The sequence below is a fragment of the Globicephala melas genome, chromosome 5 (genome assembly GCF_963455315.2).
Source record: "Globicephala melas chromosome 5, mGloMel1.2, whole genome shotgun sequence".
NCBI lineage: Eukaryota > Metazoa > Chordata > Mammalia > Artiodactyla > Delphinidae > Globicephala > Globicephala melas.
Genome location: NC_083318.1, coordinates 80,804,438 through 80,826,876, shown reverse-complemented (window position 1 = coordinate 80,826,876; position 22,439 = coordinate 80,804,438). Strand labels below are relative to the sequence as shown.

Genomic DNA, 22,439 nt, shown 5'->3' with positions numbered 1-22,439 from the left:
CATTGTGACTACATTATTAATCCTTGCTGTAGTATAAAAATCACAGGATAAAAGAAGATAATCATTTTTAGCTGATGTTTTCAAACAGGAACATATATCAACAATTTTGGGGAAAATTTTGATCATGTTTATTTAAACATTTTTATTACTGCCTATTTAATCAAACAAGACATACAAAAATAAACAGTAACTGTTCTAAATCTCACCTCCACTAGCAACATCAAGAAAAATAATTACCAACTACTTGTTCATCAATTAAAAACACATTCTAGGATAACTTACTGGTTTTATACTCACAAATTTTATATTCATTATGAAATAACACTGTATATATGTTATTCTTAGCACTTTATTGATTTCACATGAGTTCATAGTTTCCAGAAATTGTGACAATGTAATATTATTTAAAACAAAGTTATAAAAACATGCTTTTTTGAGAAGTGTTATTTAGAATCAAAAACAAAAAAAAAGGAGTGTGAATGACACATCAAAATTAGTATTTGAAAAAAAACATATCTTAATATATTAACATTCATTCTATCAAAGATACAGCAAAATCAGAGACTGACTATATTCAGATTTGTTTGAAGAACTCACATTCATTAAATCCTTATTATGTGATAGGAACAATGATACAGAGTGAGGTGAATCAAAGCATGGAGGAGGAGAGCCTGATAGGAAGTGGGTAGGCAGACCAAGGAAGGCTTCTCAGAGAAGAGGACTTCTTCAAGCTATCTTTAAAAGATAGGTTGGAATGTGTTGGTTTAGAAGATCAAGTTGAAAGAATGGATAGTTAAGAGAAAAAAGGCATTCAGTGAGAACAAAACAGAGAGGCATGATGTACTAAGCTTTGAAGCCTTTCTCTGATTTGTAATGTCAAAATTACATATTATTTAATATATTTAAGTTATATTAATGTTTTCCAACCAACCTCTTCTATGCTATATTTCTCAATAATTAGAAATAATTATTTTTATTCACTATTTACAAGCCAATTCATATTTTGTTTATTTTTTAGAAGTAAGTTTGTGCCCACCTGTGTGTGTCCAAGACATGTGTAAGTTTTGGGAGGGTGAGATGAAGAAGCTTCTACTTTTTAATCACTATTTGCTAGGAACTATGCTAGGCTCCTCCCTCAAAATGATTCTGGGAAGGGCTTCCCTGGTGGCGCAGTGGTTGAGAGCCCGCCTGCTGATGCAGGGGACACGGGTTCGTGCCCCGGTCCAGGAAGATCCCACATGCCGCGGAGCGGCTGGGCCCGTGAGCCATGGCCGCTGAGCCTGCACGTCCGGAGCCTGTGCTCCGCAACGGGAGAGGCCACAACAGTGAGAGGCCTGCGTACCACAAAAAAAAAACCACCTCCTATAGGAAATATGATTGTTAAATGTCCATAAGAGCCAATACTGTCTATAGATTCAATGCAATCTCTTGAAAAAATTTCAATGATATTCTTCACAGATACAGGAAAAACAACACTAAAATTTGTACAGAACCACCAAAGACCTTAAAGAGCCATAACAATCCTGAGAAAGAACAAAGATGGAGGTTTCGTGTTTCCTGATTTCACACTATACTACAAAGCTAGAGTAATCAAAGCAGTATGGTATTGGCATAATAGACACATAGACAATGGAACAGATGGAGAGCCCAGAAATAAACCCTTGCATATATGGTCAACTAATATCTGACAAGGGAGCCATGAATAATTAATGGGGAAAAGACAAGCTCTTTAATAAATGGTATTAGCAAAACCGGTTAGCCACACGCAGAAGAATGAAATTGAACCCCTATCTTATACCACCCACAACATTTAACTCAAAATGTATTAAAGAATTAAACATAAGACCTGAAACCACAAAACTCCTAGAAGAAAACAGGGGAAAACACCTGGACATTGGCCTTGACAATAATTTTTTGGATATGACATCAAAAGCACAAGCAACAAGAGCAAAAGTAGTAAGTTGTACTACATTAAACTAAAAAGCTTCTACACAGCAAAAGAAACAACAGAATTTATTGGCAATCTACAGGATGGAATAAAATATTTGCAAATCATGTATCTGAAAAGGGGTTAATACCAAAAATATATAAAGAACTCATACAACTCAGAAGCAAAAAACCAAACAATCCAATTTAAAAGTGGACAAAAGAAATGAATAGAAGTTTTTTACCTAAGAAGACATACAAATGGCTAACATGAAGATATGCTCAACATAACTAATTAGAAAAACGCAAATAAAATCACAATGAGATATCACTTCACATCTGTTAGAATGGGTAGCATCAAGAAGACAAGAAATAAGTATTGGTGAGGATATGGAGAAAAGAGAGCCCTTGTGCACTGTTGGTGGGAATGTAAATAAGTACAGCCATTATGGAGAACAGTATGGAGGTTCCTCATAAAATTGAAAATAGAACTACCATATGATTCAGCAATCCCACTTCTGGGTATATATCCAAAGGAAATGAAATCAGGATCTTGAAGAGATGTCTGCACTCCCATATTCATTGCAGCACTATTCACAACAGCCAAGATATGGAAGCAACCTAAGTGTCCATCAGTGAATGAATGGATAAAGAAGATGTGTTACATATATCTAGGAATATTATTCAGCCACAAGAAAGAAGGAAATCATGCCATTTGCAACAATGTTGGATGGACCTTGAAGGCATTATGCTAAGTGAAGTAAGTCAGACAGAGAAAGATGAATCTTGTATGGTATCACTTATATGTGGAATCTAAAAAAGCCAAACTCATAGAAACAGAATAGATTGGTTGTTACCAGAGGTTGGCTGTGTGGAAATGGGGAAATGTTGGTCAAAGGGTACAAACTTCTAGCCATAAGATGAATAAGTTCTAGAAATCTAAGGTACATGATGATGATTCTAGTTAACAGTACTGTATTATACAGTTGAAAGTTGCTAAGAGAGGAGATCTTAAATGTTCTCACCACAGAAAAGAAAAGATGTTAGATGATAGAGGTATTAGCTATTCACACTATGGTGGTAATTATTTCACAGTACATAAGTGTATCAAATCAATACATTGTATACTTTAAACTTACACAATGTTATATCTCAATTATACCTCAATTTTGAAAAAAGGAATAAAAAAAAAAATCTCCTAAGACTGTTTCTGCAATTTCAAAGAGAAGTATCTGGATTTTTTGTAGGCAAAAAAAAGGTGAATGATAATTCAATGTCCATATTCTCTGATGTTGGGCCATGTTCTTGACACCCAATAAAAATGCCACCAAAATCGAAAAATTCAAAACACAGAATGCATGAAAGAAAATATGCTTATGACTAGTTATTATAAATCATAAAAATAAGCTTCTGAATCAGGGCCTGGCACTTTTTTTCATGAAGGGCCAGACAGTCAATATTTCAGGCTTTGTGAACCAAGAAGCAAAACCAACAATGCTGTGTGTGTACTTATTTTAAATTTTAAATGTATCCATTTAAAAATGCAAAAACCATTCTTGGCTGACTGACTGCAAAAATTAAAAGCAGCTGGACAAATCTGGCCCACAAGCTGTGGTTTGCTGAACTCTGTTCTAATGAATCACAAAATTGAGCTTGATGACATATATTTTTAAAAATTTCACTTCTGTTAAATATGTTCAATATACTAAAAATTCTAGACTTGCTTTTGGATCCTGAGGTCTGGTATCTCTACCTGGACATCAAAACATTGACATGTATTTGTAATACAATAAAAATAATAATTGGGAAAACTAATAGGTACTGGCTAATAAAAAATAATTACAATCAAATTCATTCATGCACAAAGCACAAAACTATTTTCTGTTCTGTAGAAAACTTCAATATAAACATTAAAATTTAAAAATGTGTTAGTCCAATTTCCAGCTAATACATAAAATAATTGATAAAGCTGGTTCCCTATATTTGAAGATGTTAGTATGACTAAATATGATGGCCCAATATTTCCTTATTTATATGGACAAATGCCACCCTTTCCCTTAATCTCCTGATTTTGCACCCATCATTCTACATATTGCTCTTCACAATCAGTTATAGCTTTTTTCTACCAAAATCTAGAAATCCTTCCAAGTGCTTAGTCTTTCTGACTTCTCTGAAGTGTTTTATAATACTGACCAGTGTCTACTTCTGGACATTTCCCCCTTATCTTTCATTTAGGTATTACCTTCTCATTCTTCTCCTCAAACACTTTCTTCCTTCCATTTCTATTCTTACTCATTACTCATGTCTCCTACTCTTCATAATCATCAAGTGTGGTAGACTGTTAGCTGTTTGTGATACCCAATTCCTCATCTTCCTGGGGTACAAAAAGTAGAGTATGTTTCCCAGTTTTCCTTGAAGTTTAGTTGGTACTATTTATAGTGTCCTATCTGATGGAAGGTGAGTAGAAGTGATGTGAACCACTTCCTTTTTATACAAGATCCTCTCTCTCTTTCTCAGACTATCTGCTAGATGTCAACACCCAAGGTGGTTGTGGAAATCAAACAGTGAGGTTGACTGAGCTTTCATTGGGCTGTGTCCCTCCATGAGGCACCCTCATCAATTGTGCAATGAGTAAAAAAAAACCTTTATTAGGTTAAGTGACAGCAATTTGGGGTGTGTGTACACTAAGTATTTGGGAAGATTCATCCCTTCCAACACAACCTCTTTTCTAAGTTAATTCTAATCCATTAGATTAGAATCCATCCATTCTAACATCATAAACTCTTTTCTTTCCTGTAACTTACATTTACAGGTCTGAGTCATAAATACTATTCTAGCCTGTATTTAAGATCATGCCAACACATTTTTAATACCTACCACCACATAAAACTGAAACAGGATAAAACTGGATGCATCTCGACAAGTGGACACCTTTCTCAACTTTTATTTGAGGTTCCCTTAGTCTCTCAAGCCAAAAATCGTAGAGGTGGATATCTTAACTCTTTATCTTCCAAAACCAATTTTAGGTCTTATAGTTTCTCTCTTAGAAAAAAAATTTCACTTCTTGCCATTTCATTTTCAGAGCCACCTCTCAATATCTCATAATTATTTTTATTACCTCCATTTTACACATGAGGAAACTGGGGCATATAAAGGTTAATTAAATGGCCCAAAGTCACATAAGCCTTTAAGTAGAGGAGCTAGGATTCGGACCCAGTCTTGGCTCAGGGGTCTATATGGTCAAGAACTACAAAGACCACATTTATAATAGAGTTAAACAGTGTAAAATGAGAAAATCACTCTTGAGATTAAAAAAAAAATGCAATGTAAGTATTTAGTTGCTAAAATTAACTTTGAAAATGAATATTTTCGTCCTTATAGATGTGAAAAATCATAAAAATAGACCAATATAAAAATTAAATATTGTCTTCTAATCATCAAAATCATAGATTTTATAAAAAATGCTTTTAAAGACATACAGAGATCTTTACTAAGTTTCCACCATTCATTTAAAAAATAAATGTTTTTATCATGAAATGTTTAGATAATTATATTTTCTAGAATATATCAATACAAATTAGTTTAAAAAAAACAAAAATATATATTTCCTATGCCATGCCATATATGTACATATATATACATATATCCCATGCCTCCATAACATCTTAGAAAATCTACTCCCTAATACACAAATTCCATGTGTCTGCCAATAAAAATATTAAAGACTATAAGGTCAAATCTATAAGAATATAGTTTTTGTACATTGTCCAAATCAAAATATTTTGATTCTGTTTTTGCTGTCAAGCACATTTGCCAACTTTTATGCTTTCATTTTATGTCTGTTTTGTCTTTACTATTATAAAAATGAAATCAAATAAGTAATATATTTATTTCTTAGAGACAAACACATCAAGAATGATTTATGTTATGGGTACTTTGCTGTCATAGAATGTATGCTATTTATTCTTGAACAGAGAATTCTAGCTTACCTTCTTTTGTAGGACACAATGGAAAATGAATATAAACATTCCCTGTAGAGAATTGAAAATGGTGAAGAGATACGCCATGATGACTGTGCTTTCATTAATATACATGAGTCCAAAGGCCCAGGTCAATCCTAATAGGCAGAGAAGAGCTATTGCACCTATAACCCATGACCTGCAGAGAGAAGAGAAAATTAAGGGTTATCAAATAATTTGTCTTTAATTAACACAGTCATATTATATCAACAATACTGACACTGAAAAAAATGTTACAGTTTTATTGACAGAAAATGTAAGACAGGTGGTATAAGTACTTTAAGATTTGAATGAGAACTTACATGTTTTCAAGCTTGAGGAGATATACATGAATGAAAATGCTATAAACACAGAAATTCACTTATGCAAAAGCAGATTTGTACTATTAAATTATTCATGTATTTGCAGCACATACGCAAATGGTATGGAGATGTAATTATGGTGAATGGCAAGGGGGAAGAGTCTGTAAAGCTATGTTAGTCTCCACTGGTCTCATTGGTATGATAACATTTGTTTGATTGGACTCTTTCCATTAATCAAACACTTGTTTGATTGGACTCTTCATCTGATACACTTTTACCCCATTTTTCCAAATTTCCTCTTTTTCCATAAAAAATTTAGTGTTTACAGACAAGAACAGAAGGAACCAGTATATGGAAGATTGTATAAAATTTTAAACTTCTATTTGTCTGATTCTATAGTTAAGTAGAACAAGTGTGAGATACAGTAAATGGGAAAAAATAGTTCCCCTCTAGATCACCATCTACTCTTTCAGCCTTTGGATTGCTGTGTCTTGGGTTATGTTGGACTAGACTTTGGATATCGGGCAACTGGCAGCTTTGTTGAAAAGAAGCCCAATAGCTCAGGACACCTTCATGTCTTTGAAGTGTCTGCAAACTCACAGGAGAAAATGAAGCTGAGAATGGGATGGAGAGGGATGAACAAAGTAGTCCAGAATGGAAGACAAATTCTCACTCTCACTCCATTCCCTTAGTTTCCTCCAAGCTGCCATTCACAATAGTAATAAATGGGTGACAAAAGTCCATATATTTGTAGTTATGTATTATGTATTTACTATCAAAATAAAATGAATCTTTCCAATAGACGGGAATCCAATAATTGAAAATGGAGTCTTCTCAACTTCTCTCTAAGTATATAGAATAGGACCAAAACAGTCTAGATCTCTATACTCTTATGAGCCCACCTTTTCCTTTCCCAGTATACCTTCCTTAACATGGTAATCTAATATTTATTTTTAGCAGACTGCTATCTGCTACTTACATTGTCTAAGGAATAAATATGGGGATTGAAACTTTACAAAATGAAGGGGAAAAATCACATATGTTTACTGTAATCCGAAGCTGGGTTTAATAAATTTTTCAGAGAGAACTACGTCTTAAGAAAAATATGTCCCAAAGTAGTCAAATATTATTAAAGTCTTATTAAAATTAATCTCAAATATTTACCATTTTCCTTCTACAACCATCAGCCACTATATTTCAGATGTAAACATCCACTAAATTTAATGTGCTTAATTTAAAACTTTAATACTCTTGAATAAAGAATCCCTAAAGGAAGCTTGCCATTGTATGTGGCATGTTTGCTTATACAAATTAGAAAACATCTTAGATATTAATATCTTATTTTACAAGCAGATTCAGAAGTATGGGAACTTTCAAAGTAAAGCTCTTATTTGTTTACAGGTATTGGAATAAGGAAAAATGGGAAGAGTCGCCATTAAGTCAAAATTGCTATTTAGATTTAGAAATAAAATGATAGGATAAAATACTCAAGCCAGCTATTATCCACTAGAAAACACATGATGGGCCCAAGTGTTAATGATATAAAAGAGTGATGAGCCCAACTTCAAAAGAAAAAAGTAAGCAAGAGCATGAAGAAGTAAGTGAAATGGTATTGGAGAAAATGAAAACAAAGGACTCTTCACCAGAAGAACAAACTGAAAGTCTACAGCAAGGTCACCCAAAGGTTGCCAATCTTAATTACAGGACATGTTATTTTAAAATGTACAAAGGAAAAAAAGCCCAAATATTAGCATTTGTGTTTATGCTTATAGATTAGTACAGACTTGTAGCTTTGTTTTAGAAATTTAAAAGATACGTTCATAAACAATTGGATCAACAATCAAGTGACATATTGAATTTGAAAGAGACAATTTTGCATATGTAAAGTTTAATTTTTGAAGGAGATATTTTCCCCTTTTGGATATTTAACCTAAAAATTCATTAGTTTCATTTGCAGTTGGGTAGTTTCATACCCCTGAGATCATTTGAAGATATAACACTAAATCACGAAATAATTTTAGATGAATGATGTCCAAACAAACAACAGAAATGAGGACATATGCAACACAGAGGAGCACACCGAAATGAAAGGAGAAATCTATTAAAAGCAAAACAAGTCTGTACCACATGAAATTGCTATTACTGTGGCACTAAATTCAGGTGATATCCAATTAAAAGAGGTGAAGCAGAATTTTTCCGGCAATACACCTGCAGCATATTTATTCTGCATAGAAGTTGTATGCCTGATTATTTTCCTGCACAGTTTGCTCTTCTGCCTCAATGTGAATGACAGAAGCTCTAATGATTTTTCAGTACTGATCTGACAGCTGGTTCATGGGACCACACTGATAAATGGAATTTATCAGCCATTCAGGTCATTCTTACTTGATGAAGGGTCTGTTATCCTCATAGCTAAAGAATGCATAGACATAAAGACAAGAACACCAACATTAGCATTTTATGACAAAGAATTTCATATGAAAAATATTCTCCTGGTCCCCAAAAAGGCCTCTGTCCCCCACCTCCCTAAAAGGCATCATAAACTTCCCTTTATATCTAAAAGGTAAATGCTAAAATGACCATGAGAACTTAAATAACGAGGAATAAAATCAATTTTACAATACTGCAATATCCCTTATGAGACTAAAAAAATCCATTTTTTCATCATATGCTCATATTACTTGTGACTTGACAGAGACATTTATTTCTAAGAGATCACATTTCTCTAGAGAATGAGAAATCTTATGAGCAATCTGGAAAAGGCTTGGGGGCATACTTAAAATGACAGATTTCATGTCACCTAAAGGTCTTCTTATTGTATAATATTAGTAGGTAAGATTACTTAATTATGGACAGTGCACTTCTGAGTAATGTTAACTTGCAGATGATTGACCTGAGTTAAATCTGAACATTATAGCTCTTTAAAAATAATCAACCCAACTACTTTAAAATTCTTTCTGATAGTGCACTGAGAAAAAATTTTGAATGATCTTTTGTAGTAATACGAGCAAACAGATGGCACCTGTTCATTATCACTTATATATACTAATCTATTTAGTATCATCCTGATAAAATGAGATCCAAGCACCAAATTAGTAAAGACTAGTTAGGGGATATTTTGGATATTTTTTTACAAACATAGTTGCTACTCAGTGAATTGTGATAGGACAGAAAAGAAACAGAAAACTGTGTCCTCTTTTCTCTTACCTCTTGCAAGAGGCAATAGTTTCTGATATTATGCATATACAAGTAAAGCTCTTAGAAAGGCTCCAACTGTGATGCATTTTGAACTAAGAGAACCACTGATAAAAAAAACCTTACTCTCCAGGGTGATGAAAGGGTAAAGAATACAGTGAGAGCCTGGGCTTTGAAGCCAGTTTGCCTGAGGTTTACATCCTAACTTAATTCACTTACTAGCTATTTGATCTTAGGCAAAGATTAATTAGCCTGTGGTTGTGTCATTTTATACATCTATAAAATGGTGGTAATTTTCTTGTGATAATGAAATGATATACTGTGTATCGAGTGCTCAGAACAGTGTCTGACATATTGTGTTTGATAAATATCACATAGTTATTATTAGACTATTTTCACAATGAAAATACAGAATTTCTTTCCCAAAGAATAAAACATCAAATAATAAGGGAGAGGACTGGCAGCGTGAACACAGCCTGAAGGGGTTAGTGCACCACGGCTAGCTGGGAGGGAGTCCGGGAAAAAGTCTGGACCTGCCGAAGAGGCAAGAGACTTTTTCTTCCCTCTTTGTTTCCTGCTGCGCGAGGAGAGGGGATTAAGAGCGCTGTTTAAAGGAGTTCCAGAGGTGGGCGCGAGCCGCGGCTAACAGCGCGGACCGCAGAGACAGGCATGAGATGCTAAGGCTGCTGCTGCCGCCACCAAGAAGCCTGTGTGAGAGCACAGGTCACAATCCACACCTCCTTTCCGGGGAGCGTGTGCAACCCGCCACTGCCAGGGTCCCAGGACCCAGGGACAACTTCCTCGGGAGAACGCACGGTGCGCACGTGCAACGTCACGCCGGCCTCTGCCGCCGCAGACTCGCCCCACACTCCATACCCCTCCCTCCCCTCGGCCTGAGTGAGCCAAAGACCCCGAATCAGTGGCTCATTTAACCTCGTCCTGTCTGAGCAAAGAACAGACGCCCTCCGGTGACCTACACGCAGAGGCGGGGCCAAATCCAAAGCTGAACCCCGGGAGCTGTGCGAACAAAGAAGAGAAAGGGAGATCTCTCCCAGCAGCCACAGGAACAGCGGATTAAATCTCCACCATCAACTTGATGTCCCCTGCATCTGTGGAATACCTGAATAGACAACGAATCATCCCAAATTCAGGATGTGGACTTTGAGAGCAAGATTTATTATTTTTTCCCCTTTTCCTCTTTTTGTGAGTGTGTATGTGTATGCTTTTGTGTGAGATTTTGTCTGTATAGCTTCGCTTTCACCATTTGTCCTAGGGTACCATCCGTCTGGTTTTTTGTTGTTTCTTTTTCACTTGTTAAAAATATTGTTTTCTTAATAATTTTTTATTTTAATTATTTTATTTTACCTTACTTTATTTTATTTTCTTTTATCTTCTTTCTTTCTTTCTTTTTCTTTCCCTCCCTCCCTCCCTCCCTCCCTTTCTTTCTTCCTTTCTTTCTACTTTTTCTCCCTTTTATTCTGAGCCATGTGGATGAAAGGCTCTTGGTGCTGCAGCCAGGAGTCAGTGCTGTGCCTCTGAGGTGGGAGAGCCAACTTCAGGACACTGGTCCGCAACAGACCTCCCAGCTCCACGTAATATCAAACAGTGAAAATCTCCCAGAGATCTCCATCTCAACACCAACACCCAGCTTCACTCAACGACCAGCAAGCTACAGTACTGGACACCCTATACCAAACAACTAGCAAGACAGGAACACAGCCCCATCCATTAGCAGAGAGGCTGCCTAAAATCATAATAAGTCCACAGACACCCCAAAACACACCACAAGATGTGGACCTGCCCAGCAGAAAGACAAGATCCAGCTTCATCCACCAGAACACATGCACTAGTACCTCCACGAGGAAGCCTGCACAACCCACTGAACCAACTTTAGCCACTGGGGACAGACACCAAAAACAAGGGGAACTACGAACCTGCAGCCCGCAAAAAGGAGACCCCAAACACAGTAAGATAAGCAAAATGAGAAGACACAGACACACAGCAGATGAAACAGCAAGATAAAACCCCACCAGACCAAACAAATGAAGAGGAAATAGGCAGTCTACCTGGAAAAGAATTCAGAATAATGATAGTAAAGATGATCCAAAATCTTGGAAATAGAATAGATAAAATGCAAGAAACATTTAACAAGGACCTAGAAGAACGAAAGATGAAACAAGCAACGATGAACAACAGAATAAATGAAATTAAAAATACTCTAGAAGGGATCAATAGCAGATTAACTGAGGCAGAAGAACGGATAAGTGACCTGTAAGATACAATAGTGGAAATAACTACTGCAGAGCAGAATAAAGAAAAAAGAATGAAAAGAACTGAGGACAGTCTCAGAGACCTCTGGGACAACATTAAACACACCAACATTCGAATTATAGGGGTTCCAGAAGAAGAGAAAAAGAAAGGGACTGAGAAAATATTTGAAGAGATTATAGTTGAAAACTTCCCTAATATTGGGAAAGGAAATAGTTAATCAAGTCCAGGAAGCACAGAGAGTCCCATACAGGATAAATCCAAGGAGAAATATGCCAGACACATATTAATCAAACTGTCAAAAAGTAAATACAAAGAAAACATATTAAAAGCAGCAAGGGAAAAACAACAAATAACACACAAGGGAATCCCCATAAGGTTAACAGCTGAACTTTCAGCAGAAACTCTGCAAGCCAGAAGGGACTGGCAGGACATACTTAAAGTGATGAAGGAGAAAAACCTGCAACCAAGATTACTCTACCCAGCAAGGATCTCATTCAGATTTGATGGAGAAATTAAAACCTTCACAGAGAAGCAAAAGCGGAGAGAGTTCAGCACCACCAAACCAGCTTTACAACAAATGCTAAAGGATCTTCTCTAGGCAAGAAACACAAGAAAAGGAAAAGACCTATAATAAAAAACCCAAAACAATTAAGAAAATGGGAATAGGAAACATACATATAGATAATTACCTTAAATGTAAATGGATTAAATGCTCCCACCAAAAGACACAGACTGGCTGAATGGATACAAAAACAAGACCCATATATATGCTGTCTACAAGAGACCCACTTCAGACCTAGAGACACATACAGACTGAAAGTGAGGGGATGGAAAAAGATATTCCATGCAAATGGAAACCAAAAGAAAGCTGGAGTAGCAATTCTCATATCAGACAAAATAGACTTTAAAATAAAGACTATTAGAAGACACAAAGAAGGACACTACATAATGATCAAGGGATTGATCCAAGAAGATGTAACAATTGTAAATATTTATGCACCCAACATAGGAGCACCTCAATACATAAGGCAAATACTAACAGCCATAAAAGGGGATATCGACAGTAACATATTCATAGTAGGGGACGTTAACACCCCACTTTCACCAATGGACAGATCATCCAAAATGAAAATAAATAAGGAAACACATGCTTTAAATGAAACATTAAACAAGATGGATTTAATTGATATTTATAGGACATTCCATCTAAAAACAACAGAATACATATTTTTCTCAAGTGCTCATGGAATATTCTCCAGAATAGATCATATCTTGGGTCACAAATGAAGCCTTGGTAAATTTAGAAAAATTGAAATTGCATCAGGTATCTTTTCTGACCACAACACTATGAGACTAGATATCAATTACAGGAAAAGATCTGCAAAAAATACAAACACGTGGAGGCTAAGCAATACACTACTTAATAACAAAGTGATCACTGAAGAAATCAAAGAGGGAATAAAAAAATACCTAGAAACAAATGACAATGGAGACTGTATAGCTTTCTCTGTATAGCTTTGTCTGTATACAGCAAAAGCAGTTCTAAGAGGGAAGTTTAGAGCAATACAATCCTACCTTAAGAAACAGGAAACATCTCGAATAAACAACCTAACCTTGCACCTAAAGCAAATAGAGAAAGAAGAACAAAAAAACGCCAGAGTTACCAGAAGAAAAGAAATCATAAAGATCAGATCAGAAATAAATGAAAAAGAAATGAAGGAAATGATAGCAAAGATCAATACAACTAAAATCTGGTTCTTTGAGAAGATAAACAAAATTGATAAACCATTAGCCAGACTCATCAACAAAAAAAGGGAGAAGACTCAAATCAATAGAATTAGAAATGAAAAAGGAGAAGTAACAACTGACACTGCAGAAATACAAGAGATCATGAGAGATTACTGCAAGCAACTCTATGCCAATAAAATGGACAATCTGGAAGAAATGGACAAATTCTTAGAAATGCACAACCTGCCAAGACTGAATCAGGAAGAAATAGAAAATATGAACAGACCAATCACAAGCACTGAAATTGAAACTGTGATTAAAAATCTTCCAACAAACAAAAGCCCAGGACCAGATGGCTTCACAGGCGAATTCTATCAAACATTTAGAGAAGAGCTAACACCTGTCCTTCTCAAACTCCTCCAAAATATAGCAGAGGGAGGAACACTCCCAAACTCATTCTACGAGGCCACCATCACCCTGATACCAAAACCAGACAAGGATGTCACAAGGAAAGAAAACTACAGGCCAATATCACTGATGAACATAGATGCAAAAATTCCTCAACAAAATACTAGCAAACAGAATCCAACAGCACATTAAGAGGATCACACACCGTGGTCAAGTGGGGTTTATTTCAGGAATGCAAGGATTCTTCAATATATGCAAACCAATCAATGTGATACACCATATTAACAAATTGAACGAGAAAAACCATATGATCATCTCAATAGATACAGAGAAAGCTTTCGACAAAATTCAACACCCATTTATGATAAAAACCCTGCAGAAAGTAGGCATAGAGGGAACTTTCCTCAACATAATAAAGGCCGTATATGACAAAGCCACAGCCAACATCGGCCTCAATGGTGAAAAACTGAAATCATTTCCACAAGTTCAGGAACAAGACAAGGTTGCCCACCCTTACCACTCTTATTCAACATAGTTTTGGAAGTTTTAGCCACAGCAATCAGAGAAGAAAAGGAAATAAAAGGAATCCAAATCGGAAAAGAAGAAGTAAAGCTGTCACTGTTTGCAGATGACATGATACTATACATAGAGAATCCTATAGAGGCTACCAGAAAACTACTAGAGGTAATCAATGAATTTGGTAAAGTAGCAGGATACAAAATTAATGCACAGAAATCTCTGGCATTCCTATACACTAAAGATGAAAAATCTGGAAGTGAAATTAAGAAAACACTCCCATTTACCACTGCAACAAAAAGAATAAAATATCTAGCAATTAACCTACCTAAGGAGACAAAAGACCTGTATGCAGAAAATTATAAGACACTGATGAAAGAAATTAAAGATGGAGAGATATAGCATGTTCTTGGATTGGAAGAATCAACATTGTGAAAATGACTCTACTACCCAAAGCAATCTGCAGATTCAATGCAATCCCTGTCAAACTACCACTGGCATTTTTCACAGAACTAGAACAAAAAATTTCACAATGTCTATGGAAAGACAAAAGAGCCCGAATAGCCAAAGCAATCTTGAGAAAGAAAAACGGAGCTGGAGGAATCAGGCTCCCTGACTTCAGACTATACTACAAAGCTACAGTAATCAAGACAGTATGGTACTGGCATAGAAACAGAAAGATAGATCAATGGAACAGGATAGAAATACCAGAGATAAACCCATGCACATATGGTCACCTTATCTTTGACAAAGGAGGCAGGAATGTAGAGTGGAGAAAGGACAGCCTCTTCAATAAGTGGTGCTGGGAAAACTGGACAGGTACATGTAAAAGTATGAGATTAGAACACTCCCTAACACCATACACAAAAATAAGCTCAAAATGGATTAAAGACCTAAATGTAAGGCCAGAAACTATCAAATTCTTAGAGGAAAACATAGGCAGAACACTCTATGACATAAATCACAGCAAGATCCTTTTGACCCACCTCCTAGAGAAATGGAAATAAAAACAAAAATAAACAAATGGGACCTAATGAAACTTCAAAGCTTTTGCACAGCAAAGGAAACCATAAACAAGAGCAAAAGACAACCCTCAGAATGGGAGAAAATATTTGCAAATGAAGCAACTGACAAAGGATTAATCTCCAAAATTTACAAGCAGCTCATGCAGCTCAATAACAAAAAGCAAAGAACCCAATCCAAAAATGGGCAGAAGACCTAAATAGACATTTCTCCAAAGGAGATATACAGACTGCCAACAAACACATGAAAGAATGCTCAACATCATTAATCATTAGAGAAATTCAAATCAAAACTACAACGAGATATCATCTCACACCAGTCAGAATGGCCATCACCAAAAAATCTAGAAACAATAAATGCTGGAGAGGGTGTGGAAAAACGGGAACACTCTTGCACTGCTGGTGGGAATGTGAATTGGTACAGCCACTATGGAGAACAGTATGGAGGTTCCTTAGAAAACTACAAATAGAACTACTATATGACCCAGCAATCCCAGTACTGGGCACATACCCTGAGAAAACTATAATTCAAAAAGAGTCATGTACTAAAATGTTCATTGCAGCTCTATTTACAATAGCCAGGAGATGGAAACAACCTAAGTGTCCATCATCCGATGAATGGATAAAGAAGATGTGGTACATATATACAATGGAATATTACTCAGCCATAAAAAGAAACGAAATTAAGTTATTTGTAATGAGGTGGATGGACCTAGAGTCTGTCATACAGAGTGAAGTAAGTCAGAAAGAGAAAGACAAATACCGTATGCTAACACATATATATGGAATTTAAGAAAAAAAAATGTCATGAAGAACCTAGGAGTAAGACAGGAATAAAGACACAGACCTACTAGAGAATGGACTTGAGGATATGGGGAGGGGGAAGGGTAAGCTGTGACAAAGTGAGAGAGTGGCATGGACATATATACACTACCAAATGTAAAGTAGATAGCTAGTGGGAAGCAGCCGCATAGCACAGGGAGATCAGCTCGGTGCTTTGTGACCACCTAGAGGGGTGGGATAGGGAGGGTGGGAGGGAGGGAGACGCTAGAGGGAAGAGATATGGGAACATATGTATATGTATAACTGATTCATTTTGTTATAAAGCAGAAACTAACACACCATTGTAAAGCAATTATACTCCAGTAAAGATGTAAAAAAAAAAAAAAAACACCAAAAAATAAATGTTGGATAGTTAAATTCATTTGAGGATGTTTCAGGAGTAATATTATGCTGTAAAATAGATGTGGTAGAAATAAGTTTGTAGATGGAGCAGGGAGTGACTAACCATGATGTCTGATATGGAGTTACTGGCCACATGGGCTTGTTTAAATTTAAATTCATTAAAATGAGATAAAGTTTAAAATTCAGTTCCTTAATCACACTAGTTACGTTACAAGTACTTAAAAGCTTCAGTAGCTGCCATATTGGACAGTGTAGTTCTAGAACATTTCTGTCTTCATAGAAAGTTCAATTGGGCAGTGCCAGACTAGAGAGAGTTTTAAGCCAGGAAATGAAATTCCAAGAGAAATTTAAATAAAGCCATGGGTATGTGAAAAGATAAAGAGAGAAGAATTTCTAAGCATTGATCATATTTAACAGCTGTAAACTGTGCCAAAAAAGAAAATCCTGTACTTCTGCTAACATTGAAAAGTTACAGAACTTAATAACATGATATTTATTCCATTATATGCATTCCCATTGCATCAATATGTTCCATCTGTGATGCCAAGTTCATGATTGGAATGACTGTAACTTAATCTGTATAGTACAATGTTAAGTAAAGAAAGTTTCAGACATTAGCATGTAGGAAAACATGCAAAAATACTCTACAAAATTTTATTAAGCTATCCAAATGTTTCAAAAAATAAAATATAGAACTTGCACTGTAATTGCTGGAGTGAGATGTTTGCCTTTAATGAGAACCACTAAAGAGAGATATCAGGGTGCAATTCAGCAGTTTTGTTGGTAATTGTGGGGATCAGCTGCTTGCTCTAGTCAATAACAAAGATAGCAATTCCAGCTTTACTTAGAGTTAGCTATAGCTATGTGTTTAAGTAGTGTCCACAGGAATGTGAACAGAAGTGAACTGTGACATTTCTGGGTCTTGCCAATTAAAGGATTGGAATTGGCCTTCCTTTGACCATTTTTTTTCCTTCTCTTTTGCTAGGAGAAAGTGACAGACCTAGAAAGAAAGCTGTTTATTGATGTGGAGCCACTGTATTAGATTTAGACCACTTATTCTAGACCCATATAAGTTTAAGCAACTATAATTTAGAGTAATTTTTATAGTGTCTTAGCCTATGCAATAATTGCTAAAGCATTTAATTTGTATGTTTTAGCTATAAGAATCCCTAGTTCATATTCAGTATAGAAATTCATGCTAATGGCAAAGAACTATTCATTAATTTTACTTCCAGGATGACATGAATAATATACAATGGTTCAAAATCTAAAGATCACTAAAGATTATCTATAATATTTCAGTGCCTTCCATCATTTTGTCAGATATTCTATTGGCTTAGAGTATCTAGTTTTAGAATGTCTCTCCATCAAATCTAAATTAAATTGATGATAATGTTGCCACCAGTTATGTGCTAAAGTGTATGCTATAGATTCATTTTTTTAATTCTAAAAAACATATCTATGTAACTAGTTTCTAAAGCTGAATAATTTTCATTTTGATTTACCAATGAAAGTCCATTGAAACAAAACTTCATTCCAAGGTGTAGGACTGAAACAATTTTACTGCAATTATTTTAAGGTTTTATGAAAATATGGACACAAAGGCTTAAGATGTTCTTGGAAGACATTAATAGGAACTTACAGATTATCTTAGAATTTATAAATGCTGACACTGAAAATGAGGTAAAACATATTGTACAAACAATTTTCAAGGCACAGTAAGAAAAAAAAGACCCTCCTTTCTTTAGCATATCCACTTTTTTTTTTTTTGTTTTTGCAGTACGTGGGCCTCTCACTGTTGTGGCCTCTCCCGTTGCAGAGCACAGGCTCTGGACACGCAGGCTCAGCGGCCATGGCTCACGGGCCCAGCCGCTCCACGGCATGTGGGATCCTCCCGGACCGGGGCACGAACCCGCGTCCCCTGCATCGGCAGGCGGACTCTCAGCCACCGCGCCACCAGGGAAGCCCCCCACTTTTCTTTTATCAGACATTTTATCATTTTATTCTTACATCTAAATTTGAAAGCTTTATTTAAACATTAATGTCATAAAATTATCTTTAAAAGTGATCATTAGAATCAAGATCAGAATTGTTAGGGGCCTCTGCATAGATTGATAATAATTATGCATATGCTTATATATTCTACAATTCCAAAGAACTTTATAATCTAGCCCCATAGAAGCTTAGCAAAAAATATATCTTCAAGAGGACAGATTTCTTAATGAAAACATTAATTATAAATAAATTAATGCTATGATATAAAGACTCATAATATAGTATATCAGTATAGACAGATGATAAATGGGCAGAAACAATATGAATGAATCACATTAGTTATAGGATATTCTTTCTCTGACCTTAACAGTTCAAAGTATAATGTTTTTTGACAAAAGTTTTGAAGGAAATATTACATAAAATTCAAGATATAAAGAATATTAATTTAAAAAATAGTTTTAAACTTTCCCTTTTATTATATAAAATAGTACAGAATTGTTTAAAATAGTGGCATGGGTAAGGTTTGGTGTGAAGAAAGATGGAGTCATGAGAGCCATATTTGAGAATTTAATCCCCAAGCCAAAAGATCTGGTCATTGACAAATCACAACAGGTAAAGGAAAATGAATGCCTTTAGGCAGAATTGTTGATCTCATCAACTTCAAGACTAATACATTCTGGGATCCTCTGGAATTGTCGAATTAGCTAATTGCTGTTGGTGAGTGAACTGTATATTTAACAGTGAGAAGGAGTGCAATCATGATGTATATATACATTCTGGTTAGTGCTCCAGTATTTCCAGGTTCAGTATGCAGCTGAATTAACTTTCCCTGATATAAAACTAATTATATCAAACGAATAAAGATTTTTCCCTTGGATTTGGTTTGGGTTACTGTAGGAATGATAAAGGTAATATGAGTACGTTTCTCAAAATGAAAGTATTCTTCACTTTTCATTGAAGAAAAAAAAAAGTAATAAATACTTATGTATCTGTATGTTGAGTGGGCTTTCCCAGTTGCCCCTCATCGATAATGAGGCTCTCAAACTGAGGATAAAAAGGATTCAGTTACCCATATTCTAGCAACCCAAGCTAACAGACTTCATTTACAAGTGATCTGTGAGACACTGCTTTGTCATACTACCAAATCCAGCGGTTCCCAGTCTTTATTTAGTTAGTTTTTTTTTTTTTTAACATCTTTATTGGGGTATAATTACTTTACAATGGTGTGTTAGTTTCTGCTTTATAACAAAGTGAATCAGTTATACATATACATATGTTCCCATATCTCTTCCCTCTTGCGTCTCCCTCCCTCCCACCCTCCCTATCCCACCCCTCCAGGCTGTCACAAAGCACCGAGCCAATATCCCTGTGCCATGCTATTTAGTTAGTTTTAATTAGTTTTTATTGGAGTATATTTGCTTTACAATGTTGTGTTAGTTTCTACTGTACAGCAAAATGAATCAGCTATACATATACATAATCTCCTCTCTTTTGGATTTTCTTCCCATTTAGGTCCCCACAGTGCATTAAGTAGAGATCCCTGTGCTATACAGTATGTTCTCATTAGTTATGTATTTGATACATAGTATCAATAGTGTATATGTGTCCCCAATCTTTAAAACTGGAAGCGTAAAGACATGGCCTTTTAAGATTGCAATGTTCATAGAATACATAAAATAGTGCAAAGAGGAAGGAAGAAAACACCTTTACTTATACGAATCCCCCAGTCACAAATCTTAACAGGCAATGAAGGAAGTCTGTTTTAAATGGGATGTGATTTAAGTATTAAATTGGTTTAAATTTAATAACCAGAATGCACTGGCAAAGCATCAAGATCTGTCTAAGGTGGCGTTAAGATATCTGTTACCAGGTTGGTTAAGGGATATTTGAGATAGCATAGTTGGAAGAGTAGTGATCAGAGAAAAATCTAAACATATCAATGTTTATACCTCACTGTATTGAAAATGCTCAATCAGTTAGTAACTCTTATGATAGAAATCTTGACAGTTTTATATTTCTTTCAAATATACTTTATACTAGTGGGACTCTACCATCCTAGAATTACATTATTATTCAATTCTCTCTCTTGTTTTCAACCAGTCTAGGAAGATTAAAAGGAAACATCATTTAGAATGTAATTCAACATTTTTGAGTAAAATATAAGCAATGTTTCCTCATGGTCTTATGTTTAAATCACTAACTATCAAAGACATTAAAAATCCTTTCAAAATATTTAAGTTATATAATATAAATATAAAAATTATAAACAGCGAAGATGATTTTATTTCAACTGTGGATTTTACTACTATTAAAGTAGTACTACTAAAAGCTATATTTCTACATTTTGTTCATATAAAAATATTGAAGAGAATGAAATGAACCAAATAACTAAAATAAATGGTTTTGAATATATCATAAACATTTTCATTCCCATGCCTCAATTTCCTTACAATAGTATTGGAGATTTGAGAGCATACACCAATATTAAATTTTTAATCACAGATTTCACACTGCTGATGAATTGGGTAAGTTTGAAATTAGGCAGAACTGAGTATAATAAATCAGGATCAATAAATATTAAATCAATGACTAATAAAACTTTAATTATATTATCTCCACAACTCAATGTTATACAAATTTTTATAACTCAATATAATATGGTCAAAGAACTAATACATGAAAGAAATTAGGAGTAACAATTATGAGAATGAATAATGAATTAGTATATTGTACACAGACAGCTACAAACTTATTACAGTTTAGTATCTCCATCTATCAGATTTATAAAAATGAATTGGAAGATTCCATGTAAATAAGATATAAAATTCTGGAATCATGTTGGAAGCAAATAAGATCACTGTATGATTACTTATTACTATTAATATATGAAAGATAGTATATCATAGTGACTGAAAGTGTGGATTTGTGAATCAGCCTGCCTGCATTTGGATGCCAGCTGAGCATTCTACTAATGCTGCAACCTTGGGCTAATTATTCAATTTCTCTGAGCCTCACATTCTTCATCTGCGAAATGCGGATAAATACAGAACTCTGTTCATAGGGCTGTTGTATTAAATAAAAGGGCTTGGAACTTTTATTTAATATACAAAAATTATTCAAATACACAAAATTTTAACATACAAAAGTACTATATACAGGGCTTCCCTGGTGGTGCAGAGGTTGAGAGTCCGCCTGCGGATGCAGAGGACACGGGTTTGTGCCCCGCTCCGGGAAGATCCCACATGCCACGAAGCGGCTGGGCCCGTGGGCCATGGCCGCTGAGCCTATGCATCTGGAGCCTGTGCTCCGCAACGGGAGGGGCCACAACAGTGAGAGGCCCGCGTACCGCAAAAAAAAAAAAAAAAAAAAAAAAAAAGTACTATATACATATGTGCTCTTACATTTACTGTTGTGTATTGACCTTCTGACCTCAAAAAACAAGCTATAGGGAAAAAACACAGTTTTCCTTTCAAGTGTTTTGGAAATTCATATATTAAGTAGAAATCCAAAGAGGAAGAGGGAACCACTCTCTCTTTCTGAAATGATCTCTATTATTTGCATTTAGAAAGCTGCAGTTTATCCAATATTTCATTCTAAGATTTCTTTAGGCTTAGTAAACGCTATGAATTTTTACATTCTTATTTGAAATGGGTTATATTCAGATGCCTAATGAACATTAAAATAGAAACCCAGAGTCCTCTGGATTACATGAGAAATCCAAATTTATTTCATAAATATATTGTATCTTCAGTGTCAAAAAGTCCATTAAGTAACTGCAATGTTTCACTAAATGTAATCATTTGATCATAAAGTAAGAAACAAAGGACATAAAATTATGTGAAATGTTCATGAAAATTCATTGAGATATATGT

The 22,439-nt window shown here is 35.2% G+C and overlaps 1 protein-coding gene across 22 annotated transcripts in view; it reads right to left on the bottom strand.

Moving 5' to 3' along the window:
* Positions 1-22,439, bottom strand: part of ADGRL3 (adhesion G protein-coupled receptor L3) — an 859,466-nt gene that overhangs the window by 34,364 nt on the left and 802,663 nt on the right. For 13 of the 22 annotated variants that reach the window (XM_060299415.1, XM_060299419.1, XM_060299417.1 and 10 more), the window contains 2 exons: positions 8,633-8,659; positions 5,916-6,084 (listed from right to left, as the gene is read on the bottom strand). In XM_060299415.1, the coding sequence (XP_060155398.1) occupies positions 5,916-6,084; positions 8,633-8,659 (196 nt within the window). The remainder of the gene's footprint in view (positions 1-5,915; positions 6,085-8,632; positions 8,660-22,439) is intronic. The other 9 variants (XM_060299418.1, XM_060299420.1, XM_060299430.1 and 6 more) reach the window with 1 other exon arrangement.